Source organism: Convolutriloba macropyga, chromosome 13, assembly GCF_964194025.1.
Source record: "Convolutriloba macropyga chromosome 13, txConMacr16.3, whole genome shotgun sequence".
In the NCBI taxonomy this organism is placed as follows: Eukaryota; Metazoa; Xenacoelomorpha; order Acoela; family Convolutidae; genus Convolutriloba; species Convolutriloba macropyga.
This window is the reverse complement of record NC_134480.1, coordinates 46,276,555-46,289,946: the sequence shown is the minus strand read 5'-3', so window position 1 is coordinate 46,289,946 and position 13,392 is coordinate 46,276,555. Positions and strand designations below refer to the sequence as shown.

Genomic DNA, 13,392 nt, shown 5'->3' with positions numbered 1-13,392 from the left:
AGGCCGATAAGTTTTAAAGTTAAAGGGGTTTTAAAGCCTCTCCTCATAAAGAATCTAGATAGCCCACTGGTTGATCAAGCATCCACATGGCGCAGATTCTTGCCCTATAGGGTTATAAGCCAGACGACCAAGAAATTAACACAGCTGAAAGTTAAACCCTGTAGTATCTAGCACAGTTGATCGAACGCAATCTAGTACCAAAATTCAATTGACTATGTCAGTGTAAGACTTTTCTCAAAACTTCAAATATGGCGTGAAAAATTAATTCAAGAAATATCAGAAATAATTGAAAACCATTTCGCAGTTAGGACAGAGTCAGTTATGTTCCAAACAGACAATCTGCGATGTACTTCTTGTCCAGATGTTTCCCTGAAACACACGAAACTGTTAAGCCAGATGCCAATTTTCAAGTAATGATAATTTTCTCGCCCTACTGCTGGTGCTGTATAAATATGTACCCTGTCTTGAAATCAATTTGTGAACATCCATCCATAAATCAGTACTGAGAACCAAGACGTAACAATTATTTCAAATTTATTCATTCCATTATAAAGGTATGGTGTAACCATCTTTACAGACATACATACATAGTCAGTTTATACGTCATATTGCGTCCATGGCGTGGGGGATTTGTAGATCTATAAAAAACCTAACCTATAAAAACCAGATGTGTCCTTGAAATATGCACTGAACTAAGCTCAGAGAGGTCATACAACTCTCCAACAGCTTGCAACTGGTACATTTCCCCACAATCCGTTAATATCGACCCTTTTGCTCTCAGAATCTGCATTTTGTGTTTTGATGAAGTGCTGCTATTTATTTCATTATCGCAGGTTGAGTTGTTCCAAATGAGTCCAGTAAACAAGTTTTCGAATTTCTCAATGCTTTCAATTTTTCCACTTGGTAACGTTACTGCACACGAAGTGATCACCTAAAAATTTAACAAAAAAGATTCAGATAAGCTGCTGTATGTTTTCGACGTATTTAATTTTTGCTAAACCAGTATTCAACACATAGTAGTTCTTCAGATGTTTAAATTGTGTTGCATCAACTAAATAAAACATAACCGACTAACGCCGGGTGAACTTCTCTCAAACCATCCTTCAGATAATAAACTTAATTGGTCTGCGCTTCACCTGTTTATCCAATTTCTGAACAAATTATCCCATATATAAACAGTCGATCCAAGTCAAACCTGAAATGACTTGGAGTGATATCTATTTAAACATAACCGACTAATGTCGGAAGAATTGCTCTCGAACGACTAGTGGGAGCTCTAATTTATTGCAACCTGCTTCAGCCGGGATATGGGATCACTAAAATTGCTAAGAGGGCTTCAAATGACGTCAGTAGAGGTTATTATAAACCACTAAAAATAATTAATACAAATTTAAAGCTAAAAAACGATACTAATTTTGTCCCTTTTCATTTGAATTTGAGTACTGAACTGCCGCCACTTGAGTCCAGCTGCTGATACTTGTGAATGGGAGAGAAATTTAGATCACGCATAACGAAAAAAGTCAAAAGTCACCCAGTCAAGCATAAAAGAATATAACCGGTAGAATACCGGAAATGAATAGAAGGGTAGTGCAATATAATCTCTAAATAAGAAATATTGAAGAGAATGAGTCGGTGTTCTAGTATATCGGAAACATCAAAGGGAAAAACAAAATGCCTAATAGAACTAGTGTTTAGAAAAGACGTAATTTTCAGTTTCAGGGTTTGGATTGGTGTTGGGTGCAAGTAGGTGCGGTTGGGGGAGGAGGTAGGTGGGGTCGGGGCTAGGTAGCTGGGGGGATTTAGGTAGTTGGGGGTAAACTAGGTGGTGGGGGGTAGGTATGCACGGGGGAGGATATATGGAGGAAGGTAGGTCGGTGGGGGCGAGGGGATTAGGTAGATGGGGGCGTTGGTTGGTAGGTAGGAGCGGGAGGGAAGTAGGTGGGTGGAGGTAGGTAGGTTGCGGGGAAGTAGGTAGGGTGGGTTGTAGATAGGTGGCGGGTTCTCCAATTGGGATAGAAAAGTTATGGAAAGAAAAATTCTCAAAATGACCTCTCGACCTTGAACATTACTAGCAGTACCCAATCAGTATGTATTAGTATTAAAGCTGCTGTAAAGTTCATTGTTCGATAACAGAAGTCATCGTTCTAAAACAGAAGTCAATGTTAGAAAACAAAAGTCAGAAGTACAAGTCATGAACAAACTTGCTTGAGCTGAAAAAACAGCCGGTAGAATACCCGAAACGACTCAAAGCGTCGTGCATTGTAAACTCTAACCTAACCTGCCAAAAACAGAACATCAAAATAGACACGAGAAAAAAATCAAAAAGTAGCCAACTAAAACACATTAAAAGTGTTTTAGAAAATGCAGCAACAATTTTCAAGTTCAGGTGTGTGGGTAGGTGGGGAGTGCGTAGGGGTAAGTGGGGGATAGGTAGGTGGAGGGGCAGGCGGGGGTAAGTTGGTGGGGGTATCGGATCAAGAAATCTAAAAATGACCTTCACCTTGAATATTATCAGCAGTTCCTAATTACTATACATAACAAACTAAGCTACTGTTAAAGTCCAATGTTCCAAAACAAAAGTCAACAGTCAAAAACAGAGGTAAATTTTCGAAACTAAAGAAGTCAAAATTCAAGAAATCAACTTGCTCTAGCTAAAAAAACCTGTAGAATACCAATACTACTCTTCGAGTCGTTAAAATCTGTAGAATCCCAATACTTCTCTTGGAGTCGTATAAAGACCGACACGGTTACAATAATTGCGTCAAACTTCGTTCGAGAGCAATTAATAAGTTTATTACGACAATTAGCCATCTGATGAAAATTTGAGGAGTTCGCGCAAAACTCAGAAAACGCCATTTCTGCTGACATAGATCAGTGATCTCTGGTTGCAAGAGTTCGATATAATAAATCCAATTACTATGATGACGCTATTATGAAACCAAAACGTTAAAAAATTGTTAAGTTTAAATAGAATTGAAAATAAAAAAAATCCAGCATTGCCAACTCATGTCACGCGAAATGCTTCAAAACAACCGTCGAGTGGTTGTCTTAGTCAGTAGCTAGCTAACATTCGGAAGAATCAAAGAATTTCATTTCTCAGAACGTGAACCTGCTGAGTAATAATTTCTTAACGGCATAATATATCAAGACAGGCAAGATTGAGAGGGCAAAGCAGCCATGTAACAATTGGAGGAAAAAAAATTGGGGCAAACCACAAAACAGCCTAATAACCCACCAAAACAGCAAACCAACTGACAAAAGTTATTTGAAAAATTCACTAGTGGCATTTAGAAAACAACCACTTGCACAAAATAATAAGCTATTATAAAAAGTTGTCCATTGTCAGCGAGGTAAAAATTGTGTATTTCCGCAACTGAATCAATAACATCAAACTATAACAAACAGCTCGTGTTGATTATCACAAATCAAATCATTGTATATTAAGTTAAAAGAAATATGGGAAAACTTGTTGCTTTGCGGATTTTTTTGTTTTGCAGATATTATCTTGGGGCTGGTTACTTTTAGGGAACAAACAATGATTGTAACCAGTAGCGGGCTCACCAACAGATTTCAGACCGTCTAGCAAACAAAAACCGACTAATGTCGGAAGAATTGCTCTTGAACGACAGGCGAGGCAATTTAATTCCGGGGCTGTAGCCTAGATAAATTTTTCTTTAAGGGTGCAAAGCCAGTTTACCAATCCAGGATTCGAAATATTGACCTCCCGCTCCCTGACCAGCAGCACTGCTTACTCGGCTATCAGGCCCTTGTTCTTGCTACGCTGCAATCAATTTTATTTTGGCAACAAGTTTACTCCGGAGTGAGAGCAAATGAGATCCCTCAAAAATGAAAAACGAAAGCGTGAAAAAGTCACTCGAGAAGTCAAAGATTGTTCTAGAAGAAAAGCGCAAAATGGTCAAGCGAAAAATTTGCGTAAAAAAGACCAACACGTTTCCAATAATTGCCATGAACTTCGTTCAAGCGCAATTAAACATCCAGATTCCTGATTTTGCGGCGAATCATAGAACCTACCCAGTAGCCCTTGTCTTGTTAAACGGACACCAGCTTAAGGCAATCAATATATCTTATTTGTCATTGGGAAAACTAAGCCGCAAAAAAATGTCTCTCATTTAGCCGACAGCCTAGTGGTTACATAACGTAAACCCCGCTAATTGTATATATACCAGAACGGGGGCTATACGTTATATTACCATTAGACCGGGCTATAATGGGAGAGACACAAACGAGGCAAATCATAGATTGGAAGCAAATAAAGCTCAACTTAGAGATGCGCAGTCAAAACGTACAGAAGAGGCGAGACTTTGATGTGAATATTGTGTCATGTTTTGTAAAGAAAGAGGAGACTCCAGGTACACGTCGTAACACCTCCTCCCAAAAATGCTGTCAAGAGGAACTCTAAAACACATCTTAACTCAGAATTAAATCACATTTGGTGTCCATTGAGTTAATGAAATTCTCGATTTATAGACCACGGATTGGAGATTTAAAGGTAAGAAGGTATCATTCTCAAGAGATTAGAAATCATTGCAATTCCAATATCGCCCAATTAAGTGGACATCCCGGGATGATTGTAAATCAGTACTTCAATATCATCCATTGCATGGCATTGCAGTCCTCTGCCGCTAATTAGAATAATTTTCGATCGCCCAATTAGGAATAATGCTGAAAAGGCTTAATATTATGTACTACGCCTTTTCCATATATCCAAAAAGTGAGAACTAATAAACATACCCGGCAGATTGCCGGAAAATAGCCGCCGTTGATTCCAATAAGCATGATTGGGATTGAAAGAATAGAAGATATTGAAAAAAAAAAATTTTTGTACAAAAACATTTTTTCAAAGTCCGATTTATTTTGATGGCATTTCGTAGTTGAACATAACGTACTTCTGTTTCTTAGAGAGAGGCTACAGGGGCTACTATCAGTACCAATAAGCATTAGAGATGGTAACTAAGACTTAAAGGAACGACGTTAAAATAGCGGGCATCTAAAATTGGGCTTTATGGGTTTATCCCGTTTCTGCTTCTGACTTCAATTTTTTTATACTGACTCTGTTCATTTTGAATTGCTTTGCTGAGCAACTGATGTTCAAAATCACTTTTAGCAGAATGAGAGAAGAGAGAAACTAGGCTAGAGAAGTCAAAAAGATATCACGCAAAATGTTGAAAAAGCGGCAAAATGAGGTAAAGCGAAACATTTTTTTATTCGACGAAGTAAAAAACATAGCAGGACAAGTCCTGAAATACAATTCAAAGAATTGAATGAAAAACTCAGACGTACTCTACCTGACCAGCAGATCAATTGAACAATTTCAGCCAGAACACAAACTTTAAAAATACCTATTTCAAAAACATGTTAAAAATCAATTTTTGTTTCTGAAATCGGTCCAGTATTATATCAGCAAGACCTGAAAAATATTCATTGGCCCTTGAAGATCGATTAACTCAAAAATGACCAAAAAATTAAAAAAAAAAGAAATAAATTGCAAATTACAAGGAAATTATCTGAAAATCGTGATATAAATATCTTCAGAATCATTTCTGAGTCTCTAGAGGCTATCCAGTAACCCAATTCCAAGCTTTAAAAAACTCATAGGCTCATAGATCGATAGACAATAAATTTTAAAATTTCAATCTTCAAAAAATAGAAATTCATTCTATTAAAAGGATATATAAACAATTGCCCCCTAGCATTAGTTAATAATATACTGTCAAACCCTGGATGAAGTTACCTGGCTACTGAGGCAAGAAAAAATAAATAAAAAACAAATATTTTGAAAAAACTTGAAATTGCAAATTTTATTAAAAGAACTTCTAAAAGTCGAAAGGTTAATTGTTGAAAACAAATCCATTGAAACTAAAAACCATGCATTAACTTTTCATTAGAACGTAGAATATGTTTTCTCGCATTTGAGAATAGACGAATATCAAAAACTGACAAAAACTTTAGGAAACCTATAAAAAAATGCAGATTTTATAAAAAAAATGCTAAAATTCGAGACATAAAAACGTTAAAAACCATTCCATTGTTACTAGAAACTATGCAGTGCCTTATTAAAAATCCTCAAAAGAGATTGTCTGGCTCTTGAAGCTGGAAAACTGAAAAATAACAAAATTTTCAAAAACCAGAAAAAAATGCGAATTTTGGCAAAAAAAAAATCGCCAAAATTTGCGATATTCAAAAGTTGAAACCTATACCATGACAACTAAAATATGTTCAGTAACTTATTATCCAACCACTGATGAGGTTTTCTTGCCCCTGGGACTCAAACAACATGAATAATGACAATAAATGTCAAAAAGTATGAAAAAAATTGCAAGTTTTGTCAAAAAATGCTAAAATTCATGATGGCAAAAAGTTGAAAAACATTCCATTACCCCTAGAAACTAAGCAGTGATCTATCATCAAACCCCTTATCAAACCCTAGATGAGATTTCTTGACACCTAGGGCTAAAAAACTCAAAATATGACAAAAATTTTCAAAAAACCTGAAAAAAATTGCGAAAATTAGTATAAATTTGCGTGTTTGTGTTTGTAGTACCAAAACATATAGCTCATAAAAAGGTCATAACAAGCAATTTTGTCGCGCAAAAAGCTTTCATCAACTTTTAAAAATTTCAACCTAAGACTAATCAAACAAAATACTCAAAAAATCACAAAAAACATGAAAAATTGCACCATTTTGAGTCCAAAAACTCCTAAAAATGACCTTTTAACCTTAAATTAAGGCCATCACAGCAGCTGCACCACTATAATCACTTGAAGGACTACCAAAGCCCACTTTGGGCCTCTAATGAAACTTAATGCCCGCTGGACTTTACCTGTTTATCCTCTTTTGAAAGATCAAAGTCATTGAAAAATGTGTGAACACATCTTAAAAAAAAAACATAGCCGGAAGAATTCCGGAAACGACTCGAAGGAAAAAACTAACGCCCCTAACAACCATAAAACGTATTCTACTGATTGACCACAGTAACTAACATAATGCTTATCCTACTGAATAACACTTGTCACTTTAAAACAAGAAAATGAAAAAGAACAATGAAAAAATAACTGACCAGAAAAGACGCTAAAGCACGTGATAAAAATTTTACATTAAGTTGCAAGTTTTAAAAAAAACTTTTTGGTTTAGTTTTAGGTTTAGTTTTATTTCGTTGAATCACTGCTATTTGAGACAAAAACCCAACGCAATTTTCAAGTAGAATAAACGAAGGTAAAAGAAAGGAAATGAAAAACAAAACCAAAAATATTCTCTGTAAAAAAAACAAAAATTGGCCACAAATTATGAATCAAATACCATTATGCTGAATTCAAATCATTATTTCAAAAACATTTTAATACTACATCTGGTCAAGTGTCCACCAATCCAAATCATTGTCTATTTAAAAAAGTAAAAACCAAGAACGAAAAAAATAGAAAAAAAGTTAGAGATTAAGAAAAGTGAAAAGTTAGTGATATTTGTCAAAGAAAAGCGCAGTAAATATATTCCAACAAAACCTAGAAAAGCTCCTAACAAAAGCTAGAACACTAAAAAGTAGCAAAAAGCAGACTATCAGAAGATTTCAGCAAAAATTCAAAATAAAGAACACGAAAATGCGCGGAACTCTTCATAACAGTTACTCAATTATCTTTAACAAAATGACTCAAAATCAAAATCATCAAAACGCATCAAAAGCAGTTAGTTTGGCCCCAATTAATCCCCAAATGCTATAAAAAATTGAAGAACACAAAGGGCATTTAAAAACAACTCGAAAAAAATCATAGAAAAAATTGAGCTTTTTTTTATTTCACGGGAGCACATAGACCTAAAAAAACGTTAATTGGAGCAAATATAGCACTGCAAGACTTCTAAAACAATAAGAAAATCGAATAGGCTGAAAAATTTCTCTAAGTTTAGAAAAAAAAGCGAAAAACAGCAAAAAATTAAGAAAAATAATTCAATATTTTTCAGTTTATTGTCATTTTTCTAAACAACAAAATCGTTTAAAACCTAAGAAAATGTAATCACTTGGTATCTAAAAGCTCAGTAACTAACATGCGTCTATTGAAAGCCCATACAAAGCAATATAACAGAACAAAACGCAAAAAATTGCTAAAATTCGCCTAAAATTCAGCAAAATAGCTGAAAAACCAGCAAAAAGGTATAAAATTCTTATTAATGACCAGAAACCTACGAACCACTATTAAAACAACCCTAGGCATCACACAATATCATAATCAGACTTCTAAACCAAAAAAAATAACAAAAAAACGGTTTTAAAAAGCCGCATGTGAACAAAAAAAATTTCGCTCGCTTAGAGAAAATTTTTTCACACATCAATTTCTCGCTCTCTCAAAAACAGCGGTATGAACAAAAACTCCTCTCTTTTCGCTCCGCTCTTCATTTTTGTTCAGCACCAAAATCACTCCAAATTTTTTCACGCGTTTCATTTCCCGCTTTAAAAATCACTCCAATAGAATTGATTAAAAAAAAGGACTTCTCCAATACTCCTCTTCGAGTCGTAAAAAAGCACAGCGCACCAATACAATTCAAATTCTTTGAATTGTAAAAAAATAGGAGCGCTATAATAGCCGGCTGAGAAGATGAGGGGGGCTATTAATAACATAACAGACTAACGTATCGCTCTCAAACGACCGGCGAGCGGTTGCCTTCGGTGTAAACAGTTGGGCCTTGGGGATGCTAGCTTTAAGGGGCGGTTGTCTCGGGGGGGGGGGGGGGGGGGGGTGGAGTTAAACTTCAAAGAACCGCCCTTCACAATGATTTTATGTCTCTTCAACAGTTTCGCTGAATTGCATAATTTCACACTAGTAAGGCGTTAAGATAGAACTCCTCAGTCACATGATGTTCTCCGCGCGTTACCTGTTTATCCAATTTTTGATGACGAAAAGTTAAAAGCGTCACATGAATAATCGCTTAAGCGAAAAATCGCATTAAAAAGACCACGGGACTAAAAACCTAGCCAGCAACTTGTCGGAAAATAGCCGCCGTTGACCCGCTTGACGCACATTGGGATTGAAATCGAAAAAAAAATTGAAAGATAGAAATTGACGGAATTTCCCTAAGTGTCAATTTTTATTTAGTGTGCAAAGTCTGCATATTCGGTTAGATTCTAAAATTACATTTAATTCAATTTTCTTGGGATTGAAACAGAAAAAAATAAAGAGATAGAAATTGACAGAATTTTTCTAATTGTCTTAGTGTTTTTATTTGGTGTGTAGATTCTGCATATTAGGTCAGATTCCAAAATTACACTTAATTCAGCTTCTAAACTGAAGGCTATCCAGCATAATGCTAACACCAGGTAGCAATCGCTTTAATGAACTTTGATAACATAATGCACTATGACTTAATGACAGGGCTTTATCGGTTTATCCCGTTCTTCCGCACTTTTGACATTGACCGTATTCACTACATTACGTAATTCAATACGTGAAAGAATTTAAAATCCATTTAGTTGAAACAGTTATATAAGTCAGAAGACAAGCGTGAAAATCGTGACTTATGTAAATCGAAAAACGGGATCAAAAGGTAAAGCGAATTAAAAAACAATTCAAAGAATTTTGATCGACTAAACAAAAAACTAGACCTAAAACGGACTATGAGTGAATTGGGAACACCATTTCTACAAAAGCAGACAAGCATAAAAAAAAGAAAATCAATGTCAAAAGGCCGTATATGAACAGAAAACCACAAGCGAGAAAAGGAAATTTGGTTCAAACAAAAAACTAGGCCTAGAATGAACTATGAATGGATTGGGCAAAACACTTAAAAAATCCGATTCCAAAAATCGATAAAAACAGTATAAATGAAAGTGAAATTGCTGCATGTGAACAAAAAATCACTAGCGAGAAAGCGAATTTTTGTTCAAACACCGTTTTCTCACTCTACTTTAAAATTATAGTGAAAAAAATTCACGCCGCAGAAGCACTCGCTTTTTGGCTCAATTTCCTGTTTCGGCGTGACCAAAATCACTAGTCCAATTGGACTTCAAATATCATGAAAATATGTGAACAGATCTTTAAAAAAAGACAGCGCCCCAGTACAATTCAAATTCTTTGAATTGTAAAAAAGGAGAACGCCTAAATATTAGCCGTCGAGAGGCTGACGGCGGCTATTAATAATTGCTACAAACCTCTTTCGATAGCAATTATGTGATTAAATATGTGATTAAATTTACTTTAAATTATACCAGCAGAGGATTGCAATGGAGCTTTTACAACAGGGAAAACCCGTTGGACCGATACCCTTCAAATAACATGCGCAAATTTTATTGTATATGCAAGTACCTTGATTTGACAGTATTGTGTATAGTGACGGTGGGATTGATATGGATAATGTCACTCTGCAGTTGTTCCACTTTCCTGTCATCCACTAAGTCTGTTTTGTTCAGAAGCACAACGTCAGCCAAACCAATCTGCCTTAACACACGTAGCATTACTACAATAGAGAGAATCAAAATGAGCGGACGGGAATCTCCCAAGATCAGAGAAATGTTACTTGTTTAATTGAGGAACACAACTATAGTCGATATTTTATTTGACAATTGAAAGTAAACTGCAGCAATAAGCACCACAATTGAGAGTGAAGCAATTTGAAAGTTCAAATGCTGTGCCGACTTAGGTCGCCCAAAACTATAAAAACATAGCTGGCAGCTTGCCAGAAAATAGCCTCAATATCTTTGTATATCTGCAGTTTTAAAAAGAGTACAAGAAACAAACCAAAAAAAAACGTCTTTTTTATTAAATGTTCAGTTGTCAAATTTTGATTAAGAAATTGTTTAACTTATTGCTGATTCTATTAGCTGCCTCAAATGCCCTTCAATTAGTGCCTCCCACTCCTTGACCCTACTTCTTTGAACTAAAGTAAAGAAAAGTCATTTTGATAGTGAGATAAGTCACGTCTGACCAAAAACTTAATCCAGCGAACGAACAAAAAATTCTCTCCACTAAGATGGAAAATTGACGTCACACACGAAATTCAGTTGGATTTGCATGAACGAATGAAAAGAAAAACAAATTGAAGTGATTGTGACGTCATATGGTCGTAACAAAGATCTTGACAGCGAAATAAAAAACCATAGCAGGACACGTCACGAATTACAAACCGAGGAATTGAATTAACTAATGGCCTGACACTAACCATGTTACAGCAATATCAAACCAAAACAGGCAAAAATCCATGACCCTACATGGGCAAAAATGAACAACAAATCAACAAACAATTAGAAAATTTTGTTTTCCCAGATCTAGTGTTTTGAGCAAAAACAATGCGCAATAATAAAAACGCAATAATAAAAATTTCACTCGATGAAACTATTGACCCTACGCATCCTTAGAATGAGTACACAAGACAACAATCTAGTGCGAAACAATGACTGACAAACTGACAACGCAAAAAGGGGCAAAACTATAGAAATTGACATAAATCAGAAAATTTTCAAAATCAAGTGAGTCAAAGTAAATTAATTACATAACTACACTCCAGAATCCTTAATCACAACGATCCATATCAATTAAGAAGTCGTAAAATATAAATTAGAAGTTATAATGGCTGAAGAAGGAAATATAGATAGAAAAATGAACGCAAGATACACAAATTCACTTCAACAAATCAAAAACAAACGGTAACTTAGTCAATAAAAAAGTTAGCTAAAAACCAAATCGAAATTGACAAAAATCTCAACGCACTACAAATCAATTACGAGCAGTAGTTTTTGAGAATGAGTAACAAGACCACAAGAAAAGCAACAAGAAAATGCAGGACTAAAACATCAACTTCCATTTTTTGAAAAGATTGTATCAAAAATATAAAAACAACTGCTTTGAAATGAAGCAACAAAACCAACTCATTTGTTTTCCATTAGTAATCAATGAAACCTGTCAAAAGTGTGACTATGACAAAAAAATAAATCAATTTCCGCAAAAAATAAATAACTGGCTCATATTTTTTGAACATTGGTTGTATAGAAGTCACCGAGAGCACTAGCGAGAAACTGAAATTTTTTCACTTCAAAAAATCTTCATTAAAGTGATAGGTACAGCAAATACATGCAAATCTCAAATATTTTTTGAAGACTAACATCGTATAGCTTAAAGAAAGCAAAAGCTATGACCTGAGACAATTAAAGCGATTGTTTAGTGCATCCTTAGCAACTAATGAGACCTTTCATTAATGAAGCTAAGAAAAGACAAAGTAACAAAAACTCGCAAATTTAAAAAAAACTGACATTTCTTGAAAACATTTATTGTCAAAGTCAAAGAAATCAATAATCTTAAATTGAAGAAATTAAATCGGTCACTTTAATCTCTATTAGGAACCCATGAGACCTGGCTCTAATGCCATTAAATGATAGACAACAAAAACTTCAAAAAACACACGAGAACCTCAATAATTCAAACAATTTTCAAGAACAAACAGCGTCAAAGTCCACTAGCTATGGACTTACACCGTTAGGTTCATTAATGTCTGATTAGCAGCCAATAAGACCTGTCATTAATGATACTAAGTGAGAGCACATTAGTAATTTTTATTGAAAACGGGCAAAATTCAAACATTCGATAACACTTTATGACTGCAAATATTGTCAAAGTCATAAAAAGCTATAGCTACCCGTTGATGAATTCAAGCAGTTGTAAATAGGCGCTATCAGAACACTTATGTATGAATTTAATAGAGAAGAAGCACTAAAAACAGAACTCAAATTGACCCCCGTGAAAAAATTCCCTCTGAATAACTGAAAATTTCAGACACCAAATTCTCATTCTCCTTTTAAGGTAGTTCGACAAAAATCCACTCCTCATGCCTACTCAATTTTTTTGCTTCCTTTGCTACTTAAGCGTGACTACAATCACCACTCTAATTTGACTTCTCATTGACGTGAAAAAAAGCCGAAATGAAAAAAAGCCGAAAAACAGAACTCAAATTGACCCCCGTGAAAAAATTCCCTCTGAATAACTGAAAATTTGTTCAGACACCAAATTCTCATTCTCCTTTTAAGGTAGTTCGACAAAAATCCACGCCTCATGCCTACTCAATTTTTTTGCTTCCTTTGCTACTTAAGCGTGACTACAATCACCACTCTAATTTGACTTCTCATTGACGTGAAAAAAAGCCGAAATAGTGTGAACATATTTTAAAAACTAAAAAGACAGCACACCGATTCATTCCAATTAGTTTGGAATGTAAAAACCAATAGAAGGCCAATAATAGCCACCTCTATCGCCTTGCGGCGGCCATTAAAAAACAGCCAAGCGCGAAAAAGCTGCCTATAAAGACTTCCAAATTGCGTGCATTTCAAATGAACTTACTACTCTGCCATTTGCCACTATATTCAAGTGACTTATGTGTACACTGCTATTCGCAGCGTTAGT

At 35.2% G+C, this 13,392-nt stretch overlaps 1 protein-coding gene across 1 annotated transcript in view; it reads right to left on the bottom strand.

Moving 5' to 3' along the window:
• Nucleotides 1–248: 248 nt before the first annotated feature.
• The window catches only part of LOC142351514 (zinc-regulated GTPase metalloprotein activator 1A-like), a 37,496-nt gene continuing 24,352 nt past the window's right edge, over nucleotides 249–13,392 (bottom strand). Inside the window, exons 7-10 of the mRNA XM_075403576.1 lie at nucleotides 10,309–10,440; nucleotides 4,308–4,416; nucleotides 655–931; nucleotides 249–369 (exon numbers count right to left, since the gene is read on the bottom strand). Of these exons, the coding sequence (XP_075259691.1) occupies nucleotides 320–369; nucleotides 655–931; nucleotides 4,308–4,416; nucleotides 10,309–10,440 (568 nt within the window). The 3' untranslated portion in view covers nucleotides 249–319. The remainder of the gene's footprint in view (nucleotides 370–654; nucleotides 932–4,307; nucleotides 4,417–10,308; nucleotides 10,441–13,392) is intronic.